This window comes from Aptenodytes patagonicus, chromosome 1 (assembly GCF_965638725.1).
Source record: "Aptenodytes patagonicus chromosome 1, bAptPat1.pri.cur, whole genome shotgun sequence".
Classification (NCBI taxonomy): Eukaryota; Metazoa; Chordata; class Aves; order Sphenisciformes; family Spheniscidae; genus Aptenodytes; species Aptenodytes patagonicus.
The window spans coordinates 79,219,553-79,246,943 of record NC_134949.1 but is presented as its reverse complement, the minus strand read 5'-3'; the positions used below and the strand labels follow the sequence as shown (position 1 = coordinate 79,246,943).

The 27,391-nt window shown below is 43.2% G+C and overlaps 1 protein-coding gene across 4 annotated transcripts in view; it reads right to left on the bottom strand.

The window, feature by feature from the left end:
• Positions 1 to 27,391, bottom strand: part of PRR5 (proline rich 5) — a 91,685-nt gene that overhangs the window by 10,622 nt on the left and 53,672 nt on the right. For all 4 annotated transcript variants that reach the window (XM_076344109.1, XM_076344128.1, XM_076344119.1 and 1 more), the window contains 4 exons: positions 24,008 to 24,056; positions 23,280 to 23,337; positions 18,821 to 18,912; positions 16,441 to 16,581 (listed from right to left, as the gene is read on the bottom strand). In XM_076344109.1, coding sequence (XP_076200224.1) covers positions 16,441 to 16,581; positions 18,821 to 18,912; positions 23,280 to 23,337; positions 24,008 to 24,056 — 340 coding nt within the window. The remainder of the gene's footprint in view (positions 1 to 16,440; positions 16,582 to 18,820; positions 18,913 to 23,279; positions 23,338 to 24,007; positions 24,057 to 27,391) is intronic.

The following is a 27,391-nucleotide window of genomic DNA, read 5'->3' as shown; positions in this document are numbered from 1 at the left end:
AAGTGCCCGTATACGGCTCAGCTCATGGCCAAGACTGAACCTCAGTCTGCTGGGGTGTCCTCAGCCTGGGTCCGCTGGGGTGTCTCAGCTCGGGTCTGCTGGGCCATCTTTAGCAGCTGGCCTCCACCCTGGTCTACCAACGAAAAGCCATGACCTACTGTTGAAGCAGTCCTTACCTGGTGCTACGTGAAACGAAACGTGCTGCAGGAAGTGTTTACAGGGTCAAGCCCAAACGCAAAATGAGGTCCTGGCCTCATGTACTGCCCTCTCTTAACCACACAGGAAAACAGCTAAGAAATGTAACTATTTTCTGCTTAAAAGCAGCAGATTCCTTCGAGGAAAGAAAAACGCATTAAGAAATGCATTTCTTTCTTTAATTGGTAACGGGTCAGATCAATATGACTGAAAGAAACACACATGCAGCGGCAATAATCTGACAAATACTGGGTAATAATAGTTGCCCAACTACTCCCAGGGAAAACTGAAAATAAAAGTCGCAAGACATACTGCAAGGCAGACACAGAATAATATCTGTAGTGAAAACATGCATTACTCAGCCAACACTGCTGGTGGAGACTTGATAAGGGTGTGCAGACTGCAGCGCACACTCTGGTGACCACATAAACAGCAAGATCTGCTTCTTATTTTAGTCAAAGAGATAGCAGTAGCCTTGCTTGTAAGAGATTTGGAAACCAGTGCCCTTACAGGCCATGACTACTTGTTATCCCATTTTGGTGCATGTAACACCTTTCATTGCATCGTACCTAACCTTCTAAAACTTGAGCAACACAGAGCAACCCAGTCTCAAGGCAGGCATGAAATCACCGTGAGGAGAAATTGGGGAGAAATGGGCTACCAGTCCTTGCCACGTGCACTGCTAGCAGCACAGCACGTGCTCCCAGGTATGTTATGAGACACATTCTGGATTGAGGTCTGCATCCCTCCATCTTACTTTGAATAGACAGATACACATACTGAATATCATCTAATACCTAATCATCTAATTTTTACTGATCTTGTAATGCTCACACACAAACCTATGGCAGCAAAGTTATGTTTTGGATTACTTGGTTGAGAAGAGGCTTCAGGATTGGTCCCCAGACGCGTAGAATTTTTGTTTTCTCTAAAGCACTGTGGCATTTTCATTGACCAGGCCCACCCAGCCTCATGCTTTGGAAGAGACCACAGTGGCCCTTGGAGCAGCGACTGTTGCCCAAACAGCCGAAGCTGTCCTCCTGCGTACAGCTGTTCAGAGCTGCTGCTCTTACTGCACTGCTGAGAATCATCATGGGAGCCTCGTGCCCCCATTTCTTCCATCCTCAGCTGACAACGCTCTACTGGAAAACTCAAAGATCTTGCTCTTATATCCCTTGCTGCAACTGCCTGGGCTCCAACACAAAATGAGGAAGCCCAAGTAGGTGGATACATTGGGATCCCTCACCCCCAACTGCCCACCTTGTTCCCTGGGACTCAGCCCTGCAGAGCGAATCCCCGAGTATTATACAAATGGAATTACATTTGTGGAGCAGCATCTGGCCTCCGTTTACACATGGAGTAAATGCAGACTCATAAGTAAACTCATGGAGGTATCAGATGTAATAACGGATTCTTCTCAGCCTTTGCTATCTTGACACCAGGGGTAACACAGTGCGTAGAATCAGCCATACAGTGTCAAACCAAAAGTTAATTAAATTCAACATTTTCTTGCTAACAGAGATAGTAGGAAAAGTGCATGAAAAAAAAAAAAAAGAGGAAACAGGGCACGCTCAGTGCAGGCTTTCTTGTAGTGTATGTTGGTGCTTCTGGCAAATAGTGATGTAAAAACTTGCTGCACGGGACTCTGCAGTAGCTCTTAAGCATAAACAATCCGTGCTAGAAATTATTTAACCAACAAGATGAAGATGGTCAATAATTGATAGAATAACTAGTTTCCAGAAATAAAGAACCAGCCTAACTACTGAATCCTCTGAACAAGGGAGAGGATGGCTTTCTTTGGTACTTTCACTAGGTGCTTTCCTCATGTAGTTGCAGCTCTCCTATTTATGAGGTGAGCGAGTGCAATGCTGAACTCTTCTGTTGTCTAATGGAGGACCAGACTGTTGGCAACAATTATTCAGCTTAACTCTGAACGTTAATTGAAGTTAGTAGAACTACGCTGAGTGATGTCAGCTGGCAGTCCAGCCCAAGCCACAAAGGGCGAAAACAGGGTGAAAACATAAGACATGGAGAGAGTGATTATTTTTTCCACTTATATTGATGAAATCGTAATGTTCACAGAATCACAGTATGGCTGAGGTTGGCAGGGACCTCTAGAGTCATCTGGTCCAACCCCTCCTTGCTCAAGCAGGGCCACCTACAGCCAGTTGCCCAGGACCATGTGCAGATGGCTTTTCAATGTCTCCAAGGAGGTAGACTCTACCACCTCTTTGGGCAACTTGTGCCAGTGCTCAGTCACCCTCACAGTAAAACAGTGTTTCCTTATGATCAGACAGACCCTCCTGTGTTTCAGTTTGTGCCCACTGCATCTGGTTGTCACTGAGCACCACCGAAAAGAGCTTGGCTTCATCTTCTTTACATCCTCCATTCAGGTATTTATAAACATTGGTAAGATCCCCCCCGAGCCTTCTCTTCTCCAGGCTGAACAGTCCCAGCTCTCTCAGCCTTTCCTCGTATGAGAGATGCTCCTGTCCCTTTATCATATTCATGACCCTTTGTTGGACTCTCTCCAGTATGTCCATGTCTCCCTTGTACTGAGGAGCCCACAACTGGACACAACACGACTCTCCATCTGAGAGCTTCAAGTCCCATAAAAACACTGAATTAAACTCTGGGAGCTCACTTACAGGGACTACAAGATCAGTTGATCCATTTTGAAGAGACATCTCAGTAAAAAGAAATGCCCTGCATCAAACTAACTGGGAGCAGAAAGGGGTCAAGGACTGGGAGTTTAATCTTCCTGCTCCTGCTTCTAGCCCACTTGTCTGTGTTTGCCAGGACAGAAAATTTCAGGTACTTCCTCCTGAGTTTCCCTGATGATTCATGCCACTTTCATCCCAAGCAGACAACTCAGACATTTTTTAGCCTTTAGGAAACAGACTCAAAACAGGATCAAAACTGCTTCAAGCAGGGACTAAATTTTGCTTTGTCTGAACCTGATCCACTTAAACTACGTGTGCCCTCTTCCCCATGGGGCTTTCTCTGCAGCAGTCCAAAGGCAGAACGAGAAAATGTGCCTGGGCTGGGGGGAAATGGAGGCCACGCCTTTGCAGACAAGCTGGTAGAAAGCAGTTTCCCCACTCAGAGGCTTATATCAGCCTGATGGAGGTGGCTAAGAATTCATAATGGACTTATTTTCAGTAAACCTCTAAGACTGTGCTATGCGTGTTCACAAACAGGTGTATCTCATGGCGGGAGGAAATGTGAAAAGTAGGACTTGTACATCAAATTCTCAATTGCTTTAAGTCAGAATAAACCCTGCTAGGTTAATAATTTTATACTGGTTTACTACCACAGGAGGTCATGCCCTATGCATTACATGTCTACTCCTAGGCACCGGTATCCTTTTGCACGTGTGGACAGATGCAGCTGCACAATTCATGGCTGTATCGTTATGAGCCCTCAGTAGTGTTGCCTCACATTATTTTTTCCTCTCTTCATTTTATCCTAAGCCACTGGCATACTGGTAAAGCCTAGAATATTTGAAGGGTTAAATCATGTCTTGTCTCATCTCTTCCTCTTGCTTTTCTCATAGCAACAGCATTCACAGGAGGGAGAGGCAGAGAGGCTTGCCATTGCCGTATTGACAGAAGTCAGCACTTCAGATCCCTGTGACTGCCTCAGAAATAAAGATCTTGTCATATTCACTTTAATCTGCAGCAAGTGCCAAGTTATGTCAATGTCAGTGTGAGAAGCTGCTGTGTCTCTCTCTTCCTTTCATTGGTGGCACTGAGGCAAGGACAAAAGATAAGGAAGACAAAACACCCAGATACGGTTTGTGTTAGGCTGGTGAGAGTTTTTCAAATGGCTCAGCTGCAGAAAGATAGCAATAGGATTTTTCTTTCCAGAAAGGATCAAACACCAAGAACAGGGTAGTCTTCCCCTGACCCACAGAAATCAATGTATTATTTTTCCTTAAACCGTTATTAAACATTTTATATGAGACTGCAAAAGACAAAGCAGAAGATGAAGACTGAAGATAAGTAAAAGATATGAAATGATTAGAAGTAAGGAAGTTACTTGGAGGCTTGAAATACAGTGCTTAGGATCCTGCAGAAGCTGAACAGCCAGTTTGCTAATAAAGATCCACCAAAAATAATGGTATGTATTTCTGCCTTTCATAGTTTTAGGGCCAGAGGTCGTCTGATTCCTGGCTAAGTGACTCCCCTGGGCACAGACGAGAGCTGCAATCATCTCAGTCAAATAAGCTAATGCGACTTTGAAACAACCCACCAAATGAATCTATGCATAGGTGAGTGTCTCTGAAGAGCTGTTTATGGAATAAACTTGAGCTGGAATTAGTTTATCTGTATTTACAAATGCTTTGGCACTGCCACATTACACTCACGGGCAAACACACACGTGCACGGAAGCGCATGTGCAGCCCCATGCAGAGATCACCCTGTGAGTTACCAAATAATTAGATGTGATGTTTAACGTCCAAGAGAATAAAGCTTCTCATTTTTTAGGCTCCCTTCTGAAGTTCTTGCTGATCTATACACATTAAGCTCATCTAACCTTGCTGGGGAATTGATGACTTTTAACTCTGAGCATTCAAGTCTTTTACCGAGTCTTGGCTCCGAGTGTTTTCTCATTTAACATTTATTACAAGAAAATCCATCTTGCATTTAATTTCAGGCAGGTACTCAAACAGAAAAAAGGATGGCAGAGCCCTCCCTCAGTGTATCCAGGCTCTTTTGAAGAGACATCCAAGAAACACTTTTGAAGAGCCGTAAACATTAACTTGACTGCTGTTACCTACTTGTGAGGGTTTCTGATACTGCCTTTCACAGCCACACTCCCCTTTTAAATCATTAATGAACATTCATCCCTCAGCATCCTCCATTCTGCTTCATCCTTTGCGGTGACTGAATCTACTCTGCGAATTTTCTTCTTTTCTGAAATAAGCTTGAACAGACTGAGCAAATGTTGTCAGCCGTGCCTTCTGGATTTTTAAAATTTTTGCTATTTCTGGTAGTGACAGAATTTTTACCACCAACAACTCACCCCTGTGAGCCAGAAAGCAGCAGACCATTTCCAGATCACCTATCTACCCTGGCTTAAGAAGGTGCGTGGTTCAGTCACCACCCACGGGCAGCTGCCTGCTAGGGCAACCAGCCACTCAGGACAGCTGCTTGCCCTCAGCCTGATGCTTGTGCAGGCAGGGAGCAACCCACAGGTACAACTGGGAACTGAGCAGCGCGCTCCTGAGCGAGTGCTTTGTGGTTATTCTCTTGCACAAGGAGGTCAAGCTTCCATCAGTCCCAGAACACATTCATTTTGGAGCCCAGGTGCCCAGCAGCCGGGGCCTGCTTGAGCCCTCCTGGCTTGCAGCAAAAGCTTTGCTGAAAGCAACACATTCCTACAGAACAATTCAATTTCAATAAAGAAGTCTTTGCCATTTCAAAATACTTGGAAAGTAACTGACTGGATCTAGAGCAGAAACCCCCTCTCAACAACCCAATGTGTAGAAGATAAAAAGGACACAAAATCTGAGTTTACAGCCAGAGAGCACTGAGCAGCATAGTCCCCAAATGCGAACAGTACACAGAGTAGGGATGTGATTGTATGAGTGGCTCTAAAGGGCTGACCTGCCCTCCTTCGTCCCCATCACACGGCAGGGACATGCACACTGGCAACTCCACACTCTGGCAGAATTCTGCAGCATTCAGCAATTCTTGCAACAACCGTGGTAGATCTACATGTAATGGAAACCTGTGTGGTTGAAACCAACAAGCGCCCTGACCTACCTCTTGTAGATATGACCCTACTACTGAAACGAAAGTCTTTTTTTCTTTTTCTTTTTTCCAAACCTGACTGATGCTTTAACTTAATTCGCATAATATCACACAGCCACCTCCATGGAGCAAGCCTTCTCCTTGCTTCTGTTTTAAATGTTAACAACACTGCTAAATATATAATCTTATTTTAGAACTTTTCAGACAAAACTACTGACCAATTCCTCCTCTACTATACACAGGTTTTAGCAGAGCTGCATTAGCTTCATACTGCCTAAACATCTGTCCTCGTGTGATTCAGACATTTTGAGAAACAATGGAAATACCCCACTGCTTCTTCCAAGGTTTTGTTCTCTTCAGCTAAACAAGGAAACCACAAGAAAGGCTCGTGAGTGATACAGGAGGAATGAGGGATGTGGTTTTTTTTCTTGGAGCCCAACAGGCAACCTACAACAAGAGGACAAGGAGGACCACATTGCCCTTAGCCTCTAGAGGACATCTAGACCACTAAGGCCAATGATGTATTATTTGTCATAAAATCACTTCTAGTATGTTTGTCTCCTGGTTTCCTTCTGTTCCCCATTTGTCTGTCCAGATACATCTACCGTCTCTTGCATCAGGCTGCATGATTTTTAGTGCAGAGACCATATTTTCATTGTGTTTATACAGCGCCCAGTGCGTGAAGGCTCTTGTCTACCCACACTAGCAAGAAAGGAGGCTTGGAGATACACAGCATCTGGTAATAGAAGCAGCTGACAGCTCTGAGCTGCTCAAGGAGAAGAAATTTAATTGGTTTTATGCAAGAGCCACTCTGAGTACAACAGCTGTATTTTGCAAAATACCCTTCTGACAGATTTCAGCCAGGCTAAACAATGCCTCTTCCTCTTGCCAGCGTCTGCTTGATTGCAGCAGGCTTGCTTTTTGCTTTGCATTTGGATCAGAGAGCACCTAATGACTTCAAACCGGAGGCCTCTGGATCCATTTTGAAGAGCACACGAGTCGGGAGCGGTCCCCTCCCCTTCTCCGCGGCCCTGGCTTGCCCCACCGCAGCTCCCACCCTCTTTCTGATGGATGATTGCTTCTCAGCAAAACTGCGCCACCACGGCCAGCCGGTTCACTCGCGGCAAAGCCATAACGTACCGGGGACGCTCAGCATGACTGCCCACACGCTTGACGCACAGGCACAACCTGTCACATCGTTATCACCCTGCGCTGCAGAAGTTTTGCTGCAACCACCCGGTAGCTCACTGGAAACAGGAGAAGGCTCCCAACAGATAACGGTTTAAATCAAATAACGTAATCCGAATCCTGCTCTGTCACATGATTAACTGTTTACCTTTTAATTGCCTGTAGTAATTGGGTAGTGGCAAGTTAATGAATTTCACAGTATGTGTCGCATATCACCGTGCCACATAGTTGTTTCTTCTGCAGCCGCAGCAGAGCTAAGGGTAAGACTGTGAAATTACTGATAGAAGACAATTAACCCTGTCCACTCACCATGGGAGAAAGGATGCCTCTGAGAAACTCGTTCAATCACTCCCCTATCTTTTGCAGATTGCAATGCACAGCCTTTTTATTTTTGGAGGAAATACACCACAAAGCAGTTACCGTCTGCACAAGTCCCTGTGCCACCAGCCTGGTACACGCTGTTCCCACAGGGTGCTGCACTAGCAACCACAGACTGGGAGAGGACAGGCTTGGGGATGGGACTCAGGGGGTATTGCAGAGCAGGAGCTTCCATACCCTTCATAACTTTCTATTCTTAGTGCACGTTCAGGGGAGAAAGCGGAGGCTAGGGCATTTTATATCATTTGTTTTAATCACCATGCCGGCTTCAATGGAAACACATCTTCCCATAATAATAAAATTCTATAGCATAGACGGAGAAACAGGCAAACACCAAAATCCCAGGAGAAATCACTCCTGACGGAGAGCAAACAGCTGCCAGAGTTGCCTCCAAACAATTCATACAGAAGATGATTCCTTTCGCTCCTCTCTAATTATAGGGGACTTTTCCACAAAGTTGCCATTCACATCCGTGTGGGCAAACCGCTCCGTGCCTGCTGCCGGGGGGACACCCCCCTTCTAGGGCAAGGAGTGCTGGCCACGCTGCCCCAAACCAGACGGGCAGCTGGCTGCCTGCCAGAGACCACAGCCAGCTCCAGCTCCCACTGCCTACACGGCAAACAGAGGTTCACATTTCCACTAGCTGCAGCCCAGGTCCCCGTAACTCGCTCAGGTCACCGCTGCCTCCGAGAGGACTCAGCAGTTCTGGCGTCGCCGAGAGATGCTCATCAGTCACGACCACCTAATGGGCCTGCGGCGCAGGCAGCTCCCCCCGTTGTGTGTTCTGGCACTCTGCAACCGGCTGCTACTGGGTCTCGACCCGGTCTATGGGCATAATCGAAGACCCAAGGGGGAAATTTGAGATCAGAGAAACAGCTGCCTGCAAGGACAAGCTTCCAGCTGTCTTGCATGTGACTAACACGCTGCCAGCCACTTCCCTCTCTGCTTTCCTCCCTTCCGCCCTGTGGGAAAATAGATGGGGTCGGGGGAGGAAAAGAATCAGAAAGCAACATATGGGAAGGTAAAAAGTGACGAAGCAGCCTGCAAGATGATGGGAGAAGCTGTGCTACCAGCAAGCACCAGCGTTCAAAATCCAGCGAGCACTGTGCAGCCCCATGTCTGCCACAGGAAAGGCTCAAGGAGCCGGAGGAGAACGGGCACATGGGCTGCCTCTGAAATCTCCTGGCGGAAAGCTACTCTGCTAGCCCTGTGCTCAGCTGGAAAGCTTTAGGCAGTGAGAAGGCAGGGGGATGGTGGTACCTGCGCAGGTACTCCTGTACTCCAGTACACAAGCCACTCCGCACCCAGCTGCAGCTCAGGACAGATCTGACTGGAAACCAATGTTGACTCGTCTCCAAAAACCACAGGGGAACCCACGTATGCAACACTACGAAACAACCCTGCACAGTCTTTCTGTTGGAAATGTGACTTTTGCCATTATTCTCGTGAGCAAGGCTAGATGAATCCCAGCAGGGCAGAACAGGAGGTGCTGCACCAGCGACCCTGACCACAGCATCGGCTGACCCTGCTACCTGCAGGGACACAACTCAGTCATGGAGAGCAAACAGTCCTCCCCTTTTGTGCCAGGTGCCACCACTGCCATAGCTGGTAGATACCACCCACAGTGCCGGTGGCACTGGAGACGGCTCTCAGGTCTGTGGTCAGCCATAACAGCCAAGAAGTGAGTGCCACCTCTTGGGGACCCCCCCTGTAGTGCCCTGGGCAATTCAACAGCCGCGATTCCCTGGTGGCTTTGTCTACCCGGGGACACTCAGGAAAACGAAATTATATTCACTAAATTAAGAACAGAAAGCTGTTTAGATAAATTGTGCTTAGGCCTCTGATGTAGAATTGAAGTGCCATTAATTTAACTCACTTCCCTTCCTATCCTTTAATTCTCAGAATGAGCGTCCATACAGAGTTTTAATGAGGTTTAATTAATCTTCTTTAAAAGGTAGCTTAGATTAACTTTCTTATGTTCCCCCCTGTAGACAACCCATGAATTACAGTATTAAAGCACCCTGCCTCAAAGGATTCTTGCACCGTGGGAACATTTCCTGCTCAAAACTTCCATGCTATCTTTTATGCCAGTTTTAGTCTACTGGCCCAAATGGGTGCACAGAAGACATTTGTATGAACTAATGCAATTAGTTAAAACCTTCTCCCTCTTACTCGATAAAATTATAGGGTCTGCAGGGACGTTCTAATTCAAGTTAAGAATGATTTTACTGATTTAACTCTATTTTGTTAAGGATTAAGGATTTGCCTACCAATGAACTTGTACTGGTTTTAATAGGCCAGTTTCATTAATGGAGGCAAACTCCAGGAGACATATATTTTAGTAAGGACAACCTGTTTTAGTTGAGGTTAAACATGTATCTAACTGACTTCAGCTGAAACAACTCACATTTAGGTTGCACAAGTAAATTATTGCGGGCTAAGGTAGTCACAGGTGCCGTGGGCAGCAGCTACACCGTAACTCCATGCACGCCCACCCAAGGCAAGTGTAGGGTAATTTGAAGGAGGACACGTAAGCACTTCTCACCTACTACAGTGCAAGACAGCAAATGGGCAATAACTGCTGAGCACCTGATGGACGGTAACAGCATAACTCAGGGCGCTCTAGACAACTGCTGCGGCGTTTGACCAACTCCGTCTGAAGCCATACCTTTGGTTAACTAACTGGTATCCTTCACAGAAGTGACATTTTACTTAATGCGAGGTACTCTTAAAATGCACTATGAGCATACACCCAAAGGGAGTTTGCACAGTGCAAACTGCCTTCTAAAACAATTGTGCTTAATTGGTACGGACAAGGTTGTGGTCACTTTCCCTTGGAATGCTGTCTTTCTGTTAGGAGGGACAAGATGCACATTTGAATTACTATGCCATGGTGTTCATGAGACAGGTTGATATATAACAAAGCAAAACAACTACAACATTTTATCTTGCTTTTCTGTTTTTCCGCTGCATAAGGTTACAGAAATGGCAACACGTAGTGTTGTCAAGTATGTTGAGAGCTAGTTTTGGAGAGTACTCGATTTCAAAACAAAATCTGTTCTTTTCATATGGCAATGGACTTCCATTGGCCTTAGTTACAAAGAGGGTCCACATGAGCGCAGATCTTTCAAGGTCCGTTGTGCAGAAACGAGGGCTGCGTTTAAGTTACTATTGAAAAAGCCCCATCAGTCAGGCTTACAGAATGGTTAAGAGCAACCACGCTCGCTCCCCCTACCTCTGCCCCTAGAGAAAACATGAGTTTTCACAGTGAGCCGTGAAGTAAGTGCCAGGTGGAAACAGAGCTAAAAACATTATAGAGGGAAAATGCCTCTGATGTGGTTTCCCTCCTTAACTATAAGCCTACAGCTTGTAAATGGAAAACAGACAGCCACTGACTGTCGCTGACTCACGTCCTTACCACTTACACCAAGGTCCCCAGCTATGGCAGGGGAGTTGCTCTCGATTGACATGCAAGCAAGTGAAGGCGGTACTTTGGTTAGTACAAATAGTGTATTTAGCACTCCCACCTGGCACCATTGGCCAACCGAAGTGTCAGCGCCGCTGTAATGTACATTTAGACCTTTCTGGTTCCCCTGTGTTGCACTCAGGCTACTGCTGCTGCTGCTTTTTTGAACTCTCCAGTCAGTTCCCAGCTTCTTGTCTCATACTCTGACACAGTACATCCCAACCTGCTTGAGAAAATACCCCAAGATGTAGATGAAATAATTCTAGCATTTTGCTGCTTCCGTGCAGAAATGATTCCCAGCACCAGAAAACGAGGACAATAATAAAAACTATATGAAGAAATTCAAAATCAAGTATGATGAGTACTCCTCACTAGCAAAAAGGTCAAGATTTTCTTTCAAAAGGATCTTTTTCCTGCAACAAATGAATGCTATGCCTTGTTAAAAATCATGGCAATACAAATTCATTCCAGGATAACAAACCTGTGTCTATTTAATTACTGCAAACTGCACTTGCTGATAGAGGCAATAAATAAGACAGAATAAGACAGAGGATATTGCTTAGAAGCGAGCATTGTTTCTACAAAATACTCTGAGGTGTAAATCTTGAGGGCCAGATTCTCAGTTTCACCTACGTCAATACAAAGCAATGGAGGACTCTTCCCTTTGTGTCAGGCAGTATCCTGGCTGTAAGATTTCTTACCCAACTCCTTACGTGCCTATGGGGCTGATGCAAACCACACAGAGAATCCACCCTTTCACCAGGAAGAAAACACATTTATGCACAACCCAGGGGAAGCACAGGTTTTTGATATGGTGATTTATATTTAAATAGGGTCTACAAAACATTTATTTATGGGTTTCTATTTTTTGTGTCTTATAAACCAGGAATTCAGAAAAAGGTAGAGAAATTAAAAGCATGTTGAAACCTCACGCCCACACCACTTTGTTCAACCTATGTTTCAGGTCTGAGAGACTTGGTAAGAAAACCTCTCAAAAGCAACCACCAAATTCGAAACGCTATGGCCATAAAGAATTGATGCCAGTTGACACACACTGCAGTGTTACAGCAAACCTGTGGTTCCGCAGGCAGGACCCTGCAGTTTTCTGATAGCAAAGGGTATTTTGTTTTTAACCACTACGCTGTCTTTGGTTTGCTGTGTGGCTGCTGAGATGGAAGAACAGCACTCTTTGCATATGCTTTCAGCTCTTGCAATGTGCTTTTGCACCCCTTTAAAGCGCAAGGAGCTGAACCTACATTTTGGAACTTTCCAGAGATAATAAATAGGTCCCACCGGGCAGTTTTATGTATTTATTTTGTCTTCCTTTACAGAGAAAGACAACAGGCAAGGGAGTTCAAACAAAGCTCAGAGAAGCCAAAAAGGAAACCACAGGTTTTATTTTCCTCTTCAGAGCTTATGTTTAGTGAGGCCTAATCCCTCAGCACGAGACATATTGTGCTGTGCTTTTCTAGGGTTTTTAAATACCTCGGATCACCCAGAGAGATTCTGTGAACTCAAATAATCCTGATGTTAATAGAAAGATGCAGATAAACACTCTTTAATTCTTTTCTTCCAACCTTCTCAGACCTCAGGAGAGATACCTGGAGATAACATGTTCCAGTTTCAGTGGCAAAGGTCATCTTTGACAACACATTTTGGGAAATAAGTCAGATATTGTTTATCCTCTGGTGGTAGTTTTGCTCTCTTTGGTTCACAGAGCATAAAGGAGAAAATTCTTTTCTAATGTCTCCTTCTGTTTATCCCTCTCCCTCCAGCTTCCTAATTCCACCCAAAGAGAAAAGCCATCAAGGCAAGACTGACAACTCAGTGTAGTTACGTGAGCTCCTGTGCATCCCTCTGTGCTCAAAAGCAGTTTTAGTCCTTCTTTTACTTCCCTCAATCATCACTCTGCTCTTGAAGGCCCTGAAAGTTAAACAGGAGCATCCTGGAGGCACTATAGCTTATGTTGCCTATAAGTGGCCACAAAGGATTAACATTTCGGTTTGCGCTTTGTAACCGGCTCAGGCTATGCCGGCAACAGAAAGTTTAAGCGGTGTAAGGCCCTTCTTCCACACCGTGCTAAAACTCCCACTGACTTCAACCGCATGGGAGTATCACTCCTTCCCCCAGTTCTGGGGGACTGCTGCTTTCCTGATAGATTACTGGCTTGCAATTAGTCCAGGCTATAGCACTGGTGAGATGCAGAAGTGGGTCTACTGGATTGGAGAACCCAAGTCTAATAATCAACCTGAGGAATAATTTCTGATCCTTTAAATGAGGGGTATCTCACAATAAAGCTTCAGATATACAATCTGCTATTACAATACTTGTAACAGCTTTATCCCAGAAATGGAGGTTCTTCTTTCCTTCAAAGAGGGACTGCATAGAAAAGGTATGAGATTTTCCTGCCCCCCCCCCCCCCCCCTTTAAAAAAAGAATCTTTGCTGTCTTAGATGCAAAGAAATGGAGGTATCTGGCTCTCTGGGCAAATTGTGAGGTATGTGTCAGGTTGGTGATCCCTTCTGTCCCAGTGTATATCCTCTATCATGTCACTGTGTGCCAGAGGACTGCTGTGGGTGCTGTATCACATGCTAGGGTACTAAATGCATGGCTGGTAGGCATACTTCCAGCAAATAGATTACTGTGGACAGGATGAAAGATTTGATGCAAAGAAGGAAAATCAACCACCCAAACAATGAAGTAAAGGGCCTCAACTTCATTTCAGGCCCTTTTATTCAGGAGGTCTTTGGCAGGGGCTGTTTTATTCTCCTTGCCAGAGCGCAGCCAGCTGAGCAAGCAAGGAATGTGTGCAACTTGCAATAGGCCAGTAACTTCACAGAGGTCAATGAAATCGCTCACATGCTGAAGCCAGTGAAGCCAACCCACGCTCAGGTAAAACGTGCTTACTGAGCTTTGCCAAATCAGCACCTACCTCCTGAATAAAGCCCAAGGATTGCTGCAGCTTACATTTCCTCTTTAAAAACCTTCCCTTCCCCTCCATAAGGAAAGTGTCTTCTCCAGATACACTGATGGAGCTCTTCCCCTACACCATGACAAGCTAAAACATGACCAATACCAGATGCACCCTGCATTAGTTACCAAATCTCTGCTGCTTTAATCCAGTCTAACAGGACAGATTGGTGCATGTCAGCATGGGCCTTTCTCAACCTGTGACCTTCAGCTGACATTACAGCTGCTGTCTTGAAGAACATGACCTACTCCTTAATTATGTAACACAGCTGCACAAGGCTGTCAAGGACAAAAACCAGGAAACTTAGCGTCAGGTTCAACACTTGGTCCAGGGCTGACATCACTAGACTCATCTTCTAGCCATGGGAGTCCGCTCCAGTGTCACCGAGTTTGTTATGGAAGAGACATCCGTGGTAGACAGAAATAGAGATTAGACAATGTCCACACCAAGACATCATCTCTCAATCTGGGAAATCCATGCACACAAGCCCACCATGTGCTCTTTGGACAGCTGAATTGTTCTCTCTCTTCCAGCCCTATTCACACATTGAGTTAATCTAAGTCAAGGAAATTCCATTATTATGCCCTAAATGTCTAAAATTTGCTTTTGTTTAAAGTGACATTTGAGTTTGGGAAAAAGCCTTTGCTCTGAAATCCAATTATTGACTAACACTGCTAAGCATGCTAGCTTATTTCCAGATCCTCTTCTGACCTTTTCCTGTAATTTCCACTAGATTTTAAACCACAACTTTGGCAGAGCTATTGCCATGAAAGGACTTTCACCAACCCTACCACGCAACCATAGGTAACGTATGCAGAAATAAATGCCCAGGGGCAAACTCCCTCTCACTTTGTTACTGATTTCCATCAACAGCTTTGCAATGAGAATGGATTTGGCCTTTTACCCTAAACAGGCATCCACCTTGTTAACACCTCTGGTTGCTGAAGAAAGCAGATTTGCAAAGAAACTGTTTCTTGTAGCACTAATCCTGACAAATGACTCCACATCACCTCCTATGAACTTTCTAAATCAGGATGTTATTCAGTTTCCAGCTCACCACTGAATTCATTCGGATCTTGCCCATAGCCAACACAGACTCTGTAAACAAGAAACCACAAAAAAGCTAGCAGATCTGTTAGCGACACTGCTGAAGCCTGGTTTAGAATGGACAGTTTACCTCGCATCTAAGAAGGGATGAGGCCTGATAGACAACCTTCCTGTGATTAACATTTTCGTGATGGTACTCTCACATGTGGAGTCTCTGGTGTCTATTAACACAGCTGGGTTCACAGTTCAAGTACGTGAATTCTTTGATGTCTCATTATGCAGTTAAGCCCATGCTCCAGTTTTTCCCGCAGGCTCCTCTCCTCTCTCCAGACACTAATTTCCATGAAACTCCTTAGTATCTCCGATATCGCTGTCACTGTGCCACAATCAGCCAGCAGTTTCAAGAAGCATTTGGCAAGTTGGAGGTTAGGGAGAAGGGAGACAAGGGGCAAGCAGGCAGTTCTATCGCATAAGTGTCTTTTTCTGAGAAAACTAGGTTAAACACACCGTTATTCACTCCAACAAACGTACACTGCGATAGCAGGGGTGAAATACCATTTCTTGACCCAGCACAGAGAATCTTGCTCCTTGCTCCATTTTCATCACTGGCCTTTAGATTATCCTGCTCTTTAAAACAATTTCAGACACAGAACTAATTCATACAGTGAGGAAAAGCAAAGAATCATTTTAAGTGTGAGAAACTATATCCTTTCATTTGCTGTAAATCTATTTGTTTATTAAAAAAAATCACCAGCCAGGAAAATCTCAACTTCCTCACCCCCTAAGAATCCACTCCTGGCTCCCTCCCTCCCTTCTGCCTCATTCCCCTTCTCCTCAACACAAGCTCATGCTTTTCTTTAATTAAGCAAAAAAAAAAATCTTAAACTTGCCTTTTGCCTGGAGTTCCTCGTTTTGTTTCTCCTCACTACTACTAAAAAAAATAATCTAACACTGAAGGCAAATACCAGTATCCATCTAGTCTTAATTTTTTGTATCAACAGCTTTGACAGAATGTGGTTCCAGTGACCAAATAGGACCATGATTCAACCATAAATTGCATATTCACTTTGTGGCCTACTCCAGATGTGAAGCTTCATATCCAGAACTGCTAATGCAGCAACACGCAGCATTTCATGGAAGTCATGTTATTACCACATACACTGACTGGTCTGCTTGCAAAACTTCATATTTCAAGGCCCACAGTTTCAAAATGAGTCTTTACTCTCAGACCCTCTGGATCTTAAGGCATGAAATCTGAACCTCTACAGTCTCTACTTTTAGATACTAGGACCATATTTAATTGCACAGAGGCTTTGGCATTCTGGGTAAGAAGTTTTCAATGAATGAGCAAAATCAGAGACTGCTTAAGAAGACTTCAGCAATACAGTACAGAAAGACAGATAAAGAAAACAGCCTGAGAAAAGTAACAAATTTACCTGGAGTATTAACAGCATCTGAATAATAGAAGGTGGAACTCTGGCTCTGGAACGTGATAATGCATCTTCCAATTTAATGTTGAGGGTAATTATATTCCTAAAGTGCAGAAGAGCCAGCTGCCGAACCGAGGGCTCCTTCCCCTTAGAAACAGAAACAAAACAAGATGGATTATGAGGAGTGTGAAAATGAGTTTCAAAGTCCTCCGCCAAAACTCCTTCCTGCACTTCTGAGGGGTTACAAGAATGGTAAACCTGAATGAAAAGCAGAGGAAACATAACAAAGGACACAGAGCAGCCTACAAATCTGCACAGTGAATTTGATTTGTCAGTAATGAACGCTGCAGACAATGACTGAGTCTGACTGTGTATGAAGATGATGAGGGGTTGGGGTGGGGGGATCATACTTGAGCACGGAATACATATGAATATTTTGTACTTTAACAGTAATAAAACGTATCATATGTTTTAAAAAAAAGAAAAAAAAAGCAGGGTTGAAAAAGGGTTGAATTTCCATTATTTCCTCAAGATTTTGAGTACTGGCTGCATACTCTCTTCAAATTATGGTGGGAATCCTGACTCAGCCCACCTGTAGATCCTCCTTTTCTCTACAGTTTAGGAGACTTCACTGTAAGGTAGAAACAGAGCTGAAGTTTCATATTGCATTTTCAAAGACATCTTTTTGCAGTTCAAGCATCACTTCTCACTGAAAAAAACCTCATCTGAAGAATACAATGCTAGCTCTGCCTGCAGAGGTTAACACCACTTGCTTTATACCTGATGAGGAGTTGTAAAACTGTTCCCATTGCTGGCACCAGGGCTTTTTCTTTGGGTATATATGGCTGTACACATATATTCTTGCCTACAGTTCTGAGTGCTGCCAGCCAAATATTAACCCTCCTGGAAAGGCTGGTATTCAGCTGGTATTGACTTACCTTAGTTTAGAATAAAAAAGCCTAGCCTAGCCCAGCCCGGCCCGGCCCGGCCCACCCATTCCTTTTCACTTTGTTAATTATTTGTACTGAAGGAAATAAGGCCAAATCTGTTTCAGTTGCTAATGAATAGAATTTACAAGAGCACATAAGCACCAGCTGGGCTTTTGGAAGTATCCTTAGAACATGAGGAACCTAGATCTATTTGAAATTACATGGGACTTGGGGTTCTTACCCCCTCCAGGCTCCTTTGAAAATTCAAACAATTATTTTCATCTGAAAGGTGAGGAGACTTGTATTGCTAAATTATTTTCAAAGGCCTCAGGAACACAACAGTGTAAAGGGGTATTTGGTGCAATTTTCAAAAACATCTGAGTGAGTTCTAATTTAGTCAAGTTAGCATGGAAAACCAGGTTGAGAGCCTACCTATATCTCTAGATTCCCAAATGCCTTGGATTTAAAATATGTGGCACTTAGAAAAATCTCCCATTGTGTTCTAATAGGGTTTTAATACCATATATGTCTATCATTTTAAAGTTTCTACTGGTAAGACACAAGTCAATGGGTGAAGTAGCCCTTTATGTTTTTAGAGCTCTTCTCTTTCAGAATCAAATTCTGTGTGAAGTTGCAGCTTTTCCACTGAATTCAGATTTCATGCCTGTAATTAACTGCAGATGCAAACGGTAATATCGACAACATTTGGTCAGTCGTTTTAGGCATGAAGTCCACTTGGAAAAATGGGAGAAAGTTTCCAAAGTTTCCCCAAATATGTTTAGGCACCAAACTCCCACTAAAATCTGTAGACATCTAAGAGCAATTCCAGAAGGTCACTTATACCTATCTGGTACAGATTTCCTTGGGACTTAAGTGATAAACAACACTCTGTGGCCATCACTAAGTTAGACGAGTGAGCCTCATCCAAAACAGATCAAGTACCTATTGAGGATTTAAAATTACTGGAGTCAAATTCTGTGCTCATGTAAACTGGTCTAACTTCACTGACTATTGTTGTTCATTTATAGTAGCATAGAATTTGACCTTGGAAATACAACTCCTTTTCAAAAGTGGAGATACTTCAGAGACGAAGTCACATCGCAGAGAAGGAAATGTATATATTTAAGTCAACACAGCTCCACTTACTTCAATGTGTGCATGTTTCAGTTTACCATTCGTAACCTTTTTTGACTTTTAGTGTGAGCTGACAGAAGGACTAACCATCCTCCCTGCACTCCACTCCTGTTTTCAAAGTTCCCCTTCATCTTTTTCACCCAAGCACTTCAAACCGCTGTTTGCATAAGTAACTTCTTTGCATGACATGACTATACAGAACAGCTGCACTGGGAGGTTGGCCCAAGGAGAGAGAGTTAAGGATTGCATCAATCTGTTGATGAACCAGTAAAGTTGCTTCTTCCAGTTTTTCAAGATTCTATAGTAACAGAGTAATTTTTCACCTGCACAGGATAGAAAATAGCCTGAAGCATGGGCAGGACATCACTGAAGAAAAAATCCCAGGTTTCAGCTAAGGTATCGAGTAGTTTCTGCCCTGCAAAAACACAAAACAAACTAGTGAACCGTTTAGGTTGTAATCAGCTAACTGCAAAGACTAAAACACGCAGGAAACAACGTGGATCTGCTATTATACACAAGGATGAATCATGTAACAGCTACTATTAGCAGTATGGAATTAGTATTCCTTTCGCTGTATCGGATCATTCAGTATTTGTGTCTTTTCAGATGACACATCTAATGTTCTTAGTAAACTCAGAGACTTTGAGGTTAAAGCTTACTCAGAAAAACCCCGTGAAGAATAAAGAATAATAGCTCAGGTTACCTCCTCCTCTTCTTGCAGCAATACCTACTGGACAAGACTGCGGAGGAGAGCAGTAGGAGGAGGACACAAGCAGGTTAAACGTGGAAACATTCTTGCAGAGAAATCTGCCCCACCATGCTCCCCTCTGCCCTCTAAGCCATAAGCCAGCACAGCAAACTGTGCTCTGTGGAGATCCTCCACAAAGCATCCCCTCAGATTGATCCCTTAAATTCCCTGTATCTCCACTTACATAGAAAATCTCACCCAAGATCTATGGAAAAAGAGAATGGTGTTGCGGCTCTACTTTTTACTGTAACTTTCAAAGGATGCAGTCAAAACCTGCTATGACCTGAGTTCCCCACGGTCCTCGCAGCGAGGCCACCTCCCTCTCTATTCCCTCCCCAGCTGCAGCCACCTGGAAGCCTCCCCAGTGGAGATCAGAGAAGCTCTGGCCAGGTCCTACAACCAAGTTGGACACGGAGTTCCTCACAGAACATTTTGTAAAACACACAGGCAAATGCAGGAGCTGAGATCTACGGGAGAGGAAGTCTGGCTCGATAGCTGGATGCTGGCTTCAAATCCCCGTTCCCCAAAACGGCCCTGTGTGACCTTGGGCAAGCTCTTTAGCATCCCTGTGCCCCTAACCCAACTGTAAAAGGAAAGCAATGCCGCTGCACCTCCACCAGCAAGTATTATGGAGATAAATACATCAATAATTATGAGGCATTCAGACAAGACAATATGACTTATCAGGAAGCAAATTCAATAGCAATCAATCAATATTACTATTGGTGTCAGAATCACATACTATTCTTAATTTCTGTATTACAGCATTACTTAGGGCCTCAGCCCAGGGAACATTTTGCCCAGAATTACACACACATCACAAAGAAACTCTGCATGAAAGCATCTACACTGCAAGTTAGCAAGTGCCAATCTTTATTATGGGATACTTGATCTCCCTGCATTTTTAAGGACATGACAAATAGCACCAGTTCTGGCCCATCTGCAGCTCCTGAATTATTCCTGGGTTGATGACTTTAAGTGCTTTCATTGACAAATGTGGATCACCATGCTATACTGCAGCTGCTGGCTTGTGAACCACGCCAAGGTCTTCGTTTCTGCACCACCAGGCAGGAGTTCTCTCTGTCCTACACACCCCTGCACAAGACTGAAAAGGGTGTTCTCGGTTTCCATTTTTTAAAAATTTGTCTTGCATTAGTTCCAGTGAAACACAGCAGGGAACCAGGTCCAAAATTCCTAGCAGCTGTAGCAGCAATAATAATAAATACCGCTGCATTATAACCTCCACACACTAGTGTCTGAAACACTAAAGTGTTTCAAAGATATAAATCCGATCATGAAGGAGAAGCCCAACCACTCTATGCCTTGAGGGCAGAGTTTTAAAAAGAGTTAAATACATTAGTTGCCCACAAGTTGAGGTTAAGTGGAAACTAAGCCCTTACAAATCTGGCTCCGGATGTGGGTGCTGAACATCGGTCCTTCTCGAATCTTGCTGCTAGAATTGCATGAAGTCAAATTACCCTGTTGAGATAAACACGCCTTTACTGTCACACACTCCTTTCATCTTGTGGGCAGCTTGTTTTGTGAAGTGATGGACTTCTGTACAGCAGCTCAGAAAGGCTGCAGTTAACTGCCTTTCGCCAGGCAGACCTTTTACTGGGGGCTGTGGAAGAGTTCCTATGGTTTGTTGATGATAAGCATCTTTCACATGGAAGAACGTGACTTCCGTGTCCTTTCAAGAATACGTTTGTTTTACTGTCAGGCAAAGATCCCTACATTTACCATAAGCATTTGCCAGATTCCAGGAAGCTGGGTTACTCTAAATGCTCATTTTAATGAAGCACAATATAGTCAATATGACATAAAAATGCATGTGGCACTTTTCACAGGGCTTCTAAAAGTTAATTGAAACTCCTGAAAGAAATGTAAGAATAAAAAATCGTTTCAAAACAAAAGCTAAAATTTTCAAAACCTCCTGCAGGACAAAAACCCTCCAAAGTGTGCTCTGAAGTGATCTTTTTTCTCTTTTGAAAACTTCAACACCAACTGGATAGGGAAACTCAAACCATAGGATGCGGCACAACCTGAGATTTGAGGGCAGGACTGCTGCTGCTGCAGACCCAGGAAGGGAGCCCTGCTCAGAATGGGAGCTCCCAAGATTTCCATGCTCCCAACTTTGTCTCGGGTGTTTTGGGAGCCATAGGGTCACTGACTACAGGATGGGGTGCTGCTGCCTCTGCTGTCAGGAAACCCAAATTCCAGCCTTGGAAACTCACATCCACCAGCAGCTCCCCAGGCAAGCTAACAGAAAGCTGTCTGTCAGAAAGACCTCTGCCTCTGAATGAGATTCCTAAATCACAGCTACCCTCCTGTAACTTGCCAGTTTTAGTGAGCTGACATTTCTGAGGATGGACTTGGAAAAAACATGACTGATTTAATCTTCACTTTACCAGCATTTCTGACCATATTTTAAGGGGCAACCACAAAATGACACACCAAATTCAAAACCAAAATAAACTTAACAGCTTGCTGAAATTTTGTAGTTGCTAAACGTCCTCCTACATTTGAAAGCCATTTAGTGGACTCACATTTCAATGTTTCATCTCAGCTTTGATCTCAAACATTGGAGATGATAGTATTTTTGATTTTCAAGGTAGTAAAACCAGAAGAAAAAGGGGTTGGACTTCGCTAAGCCTCTGCATCTAATTTGCTGACTTCATACTTAAAAACCAACTTCCTTTGTGATGTACAAAGCAGCTATGAAGGCCTCGAGATCCTTACAGCTCCCCTCGTGGTATCCAAGCTGTTATTTTATATAACTGAGGAATTCTGTGTTCAGCTTAGAAGAGCTTGGGTACTTTTTGGGGGCTATTTTTTTAATGTGAAATTTGTTCTCTTTTTGCGGTGTTCAGGGCTATTGTCTTTTCATCAGAAAAGCTGGGTCCCATAGCACCATCTTAATCTGATCAACTGTACTGTCAGTAATGAAAGGTCACATTTAGGATTTATAGATAGCTGAAACTAATGGAAACAGTTGTCTCCAGGCTACCGCTTAAACAGTATATTTAGACTAAGTGGTATTATGACTGCAGCTTTGGAAAAGGAAAGATGCATTTCTTTAAAATTGCCTCAAAACTCCCCAAATATCTTCAGGCTGTTTACGTGGGCAATAATTCTTGAAGATATTCCAAAATAATTTCACCCTCTGATGGCATATAGAATCATAGAATCGTTTAGGTTGGAAAAGACCTTTAAGATTATCAAGTCCAACCATTAACCTGGCACTGCCAAGTCCCACTAAACCATGTCCCTAAGTGCCACGTCTACACGTCTTTTAAATACCTCCAGGGCTGGTGACTCAACCACTTCCCTGGGCAGCCTGTTCCAATGCTTGACAACCTTTTCTGTGAAGAAATTTTTCCTAATATCCAATCTAAACCTCCCCTGGCACAACTTGTATGCCTTCATCTAGGACAAAACGGCATATTTAACAGCACATCTAAATGCCGCACAATAGCATAGGACACGAAATAAGGGTGACTGTAAAATGACACATTGGGTGGAGGTTATCCTTCATGTTTACTTCCGTAAGTTGACACCTCGAGAAGGTGCAGACAGACAAATGGAGCCCTGACTGTAAAAAAAGAGACGGTGTCTGATCCCGTTTATGTAAGCCCAGAATAACTCTTAAAACAACCTACAGCATTATTTTGGACTTAGCCAGACATTTCAACTAACTGGGATCTTAGTGCTTAGTTTTTTGTTTATTAAGATATCTCACTCTAGTTTTCCACTTTTCCTTAACATTGAGCAGGCTGTAACTGAAGGAGAAGGAAGCGTCCATGCTGGAGGTAATCCCTCCTTTACTCCCTCGCTGCTGCTCTAGGCAATTGCCTCGCCTTGATGAAAGCCAATGGGAACACCAAGGCAGGACACAACAACAGACTGCAGGAATGAACTGACACAAACTAATCCACAGTCCCGGGAAGATAGTGGAAAGCATCACGCTGCCTCCAGAATGCATTTGCTAAAACTCCTGTGACAGTCATAGATAGCCATGCTAAAATCCAAGTTACCTTCATAAAACCGGATCTTGTCCCTTAGGATCACCATGCCTTTTGTGAGGAGCTGATTCTGTAAATAAAATATAGACTACCTTTACTCCATTCTGTTCTTCCCTACAGCCATCATATTTCACATTTTGTTCATTCTTAACTTTTGACAATAAAGGCGGTCTTTTATTTCAATGATCAATCATCAAAAGACTCCTCCTGTGTCCATCTTGCTTAAATCACTTGGGCCACTTGTCAAACGATGATACAATCACCTACTGCTTTCAGGATACAGCATGTATTCTGTGCGGTACAAAGTGCTTCTCAAACATCAAATGGCTGACCCATAAAGCAAGTACTCTGTCTTAGAGAAGCAAAAAGAACACTGCTTCAATAGACAGTGTGTACTTACTACTAAATGCCTTTCCTATTAACTATACTACAATGAACTTAACTGGTTTACACAGGAACTTAAATTTTAAGTTAAAACAGAATGTCTGAAGACAGCAATGTCATACAGAAACACAGTGACTGCACAAATCTATTCCATGGCTTGGGCTTTCACCATCTAACTATATATATATAAAAAAATCCAAATCTCCTTAGTCCATGAATGACAGTACACAGAGAAGTCAGTGGACATCTTGGAATGGTTTCAAGGGGCTCCAGATCAGCATTTAGAGTGGGTGAAATGATTTTGCTCAGTAGCATATACCGAAATCTGATTTAAATGAAAGAAAACACATGCCTACCTGTAGATATTCAGTGAAAAAGGATCCCAGTTCTGTTTTCAGTAATTGCCTGTATTAAAAAGAAGAAAAGGATCTGTGTAACCAGCAAATCATATTAGCTGTGCACTGCATGGAAAAGGGGAATTCACTAATAGCAAAATATTTTCATATGAGCACAGAGCCTGTCAATAATGCCTAACCAAAAATAGAGCAAATAGGGTCAACGATACCAAGACTTCAACCAGCATTTCTATGTGTTGAAAGATAATCTGCTGTGCTTTTAGATGACTCAGTTGCACAAATACATATGAAAGGAAACTGAGATTTGACAAAAAGAGGATGCTTTCCATCCTATGTCTAACCCTTTTAAAAATGCTCAAATTGTTCTCCTGCGTGCCAGGGCTTCACTGGCACCTGGTGTTGTAGACGTGGGAGAACTCCTGGCGCTCTCTGCCCATCCATGGGCCTGAGCCAAAAAACGAGCACATGACTTGGCTGATGTGTTCAGAGCCAAATCATCCCTGTCCTGTGTAAGGTTGAAAAAAAGAGCCGTGACAAAATGTTCAGAGAGAAACCTGAAGCAGGATGATAGTCTGTGGGTTTTGTTGCAGGCATGAAACTTGGCCAGTTTTCATTGAAAGGGTCACGATCTTCCAGTCAGGAGACCCAAGACAGCTGAAGTTTCATACGGTTTCAGTGAAAAAGCAGGTAGGAATTTAACAGTTTAGCTCTGCCTTTCATGATTCCTCTACACTAAAACCTACAAAGCAATCTCAGAGAGCAAACCAAACTCACATGCAAAAAAAATTCCCACAAACCACCCTCAAATTCAGAAACTGAATTCAACCTGATCTGCAAACCCAACATTTGTATCCAGATAAAACTCACTACATTGCTGAAGAGCTGTACGTCATTTACGTCTCACATATTGGATGCTAGATGTACTTCTTTGCACTCAGGTCACTATTTAGATGCATAAATGAGAGCTCAGACCTTACAAAAATGTAGCCCCAGCTGGGTTTTCTGAACATTTGCAAACCTGGCCTGGAGCTGTTTTGAAAACCTGTCCCTGTGTGACCACCTCAGGTCCCATGAAGAAATGAGGTCAAATTCAACTTGAAATCTAAACACCCACTTCAATTAGTTATGTAAATTATATATTCGGTAGCATGTTATAATCTATCGCTTTGGGTTATGTCTTTAACTAACAAATAACCAATTAATCAAATTATTTAACTAGTAAACAAATACACGTCTGGTTTAAAAAGTTCAGCATATCCCTATGCCCCATGAAAAAGTCTGCAGGAGTTGGATCTGATGTTTTTAACACCACATGCTTCAGCACAGCCTCTTGAGATCTGAAAGTTCAGGGAAAGGAGGAGCAGGTCAATCTTTAGGAGGCTGAAATACAATCTCTTATTTATTTATCCTGAAGCACATGTCCACACTGACCTCACAGCACCCTGTGGAAACACTAGGCATAAATGAAATAGAAAATAAACAAAAGGAAGGGCGGGTTCAGATGCTCCTAAGCATCAAAATGCTTTTCTGCTAGAAACCTGATTAATTCAGACAAACTGTCTATGGACAAAAATTTTCAAAGCCAGCTCAGGCTTTAGCCATAGGTCTCTCATTGCCATGAATGGCCATCGTATGGCTAGCCCCCTTGGCATGCTGTTGCAACATGTGGGAGAGGACAACCCTTGCAGTGTCCTGAGACTCCATCCCCAATGGTACCCACTGACAAGCCCTTGGCAGGGGTTAAAACCCACCTCCCCAAAGATAGTTGAAGTCTTAAAGCCTTAAAAGTACGTCAATAAGTACAAGAATGCATCGTGCCATGCTCACTCAAAGTGGGAATTTACTGTCCAAGTGGTGTGATTTTTTTCTGGATCGCAAGCAATGGCACTAAAGGTTTTTCTTACTTTGAACATGGATAGATAAACCATTTTTAGGTTAAAATAACAAGAGAGCTGCAGTTTTGAATTCTTCTATGATAGAGACAATTTATTCCCAGATATCTCTTTGTGCCACTGTTTGAAAAAAATACTGATACTTTATGCTGACAGGTTCTGCTTAATTTTCTACCCTCTCCTCAAGCTAGCAGCTCTTTGAAGTCTAGTCCTGGATTCCTCATAGTCTTGAACAGGTGATTTGCAAATACCTTCTCTTTTCATGTTTTAGGTTCTACTGATAATTCCTGGCATTTAGGGCAGGAAATACAAAATGATGTTCTACTTACCGAATAACTAGCCCTTTGATAAAACAATATCCCACCACATTTCCATTTTTTCAGCTGTGAATGAACTAAACAACCAGCCTGTAGTTAATTATATGCACTGGACTGCATCACACCAAGCAGCACTATGGCTACATTAGCATCTCTGTTTACAGGGTGGAAGAAAAACTGACAGCCAATTAATACATCTTGCTCTTTGAATCCCTAATAAAACAGATACTTCACACTGCTTAATTAATTTCTCATGAAATAGCGAGGCCCTCAGGGCACATCAGAACACTGGTGTTTGATGTTCTCTGTACCCATATTCATTTAAGAGAGATCTACAACAAAACTGGACCCAAGACATTGCTTGCAAATTTTTTTAATCCTTGCTTAATTTCCTTTAACAAAAATCAGTTTGGTTGTCACCTGTCAGATCCTGGATAATTCAGATTACTGAATAACCTTATCTAGATATGTGGACATCATGGCAGAATCCAGGTAAAAATCTGATTAAACCTAAAAGAGATCCCTGATCAGATGGCAGACCTCGTTTCAAGCGCATCTGATTTTGAAGCCAGTCATTTTGCACTCTTATGAAGCTTGTGTATCATTGGTATCAGGTCTTCATTGCCTGTTTAATGATAAATTAAGATGATAATATAAATTCACATAAAATATGCTAAAATAGCTCCTGACTTCTTTGTATCTTCCTGCTGCCACTTCTTTGGTTCATTTTGAAATTAACTCTTGCAACATTACTCAGAATGGACAGTCTAACACTGTGTAATATCTGCTAAATAAAGTTAAATGAAGCAAATGGAAACAAGTGACTTTACTGGATATGAACTCTTGCTACAAAAGAGGAAATGCCACTAAAATGTGCTTTGTCTGCATCAAATCAGTATCCTGAAACTCAGAAAAGAGGCAGCTATAATTATGTATTAGCTTTAATACAGGACATCCTGCTTCCACTGTGTTTCCGCTTCCTTCTTTTTCTTCCTTGATTTACAAGTGGTGTAAATAAACATTTTGAAAAAACTTATGGTGCATGAAATGAAAAAGGACAAAACACTATATGATTACTAGTATCACACACGGACATTAAGAGAAATACTAAACAGTAAGTATATGCATATAGATTTTTATTACCTGACTTTTGAATCAATGCCCTATTAAATCAC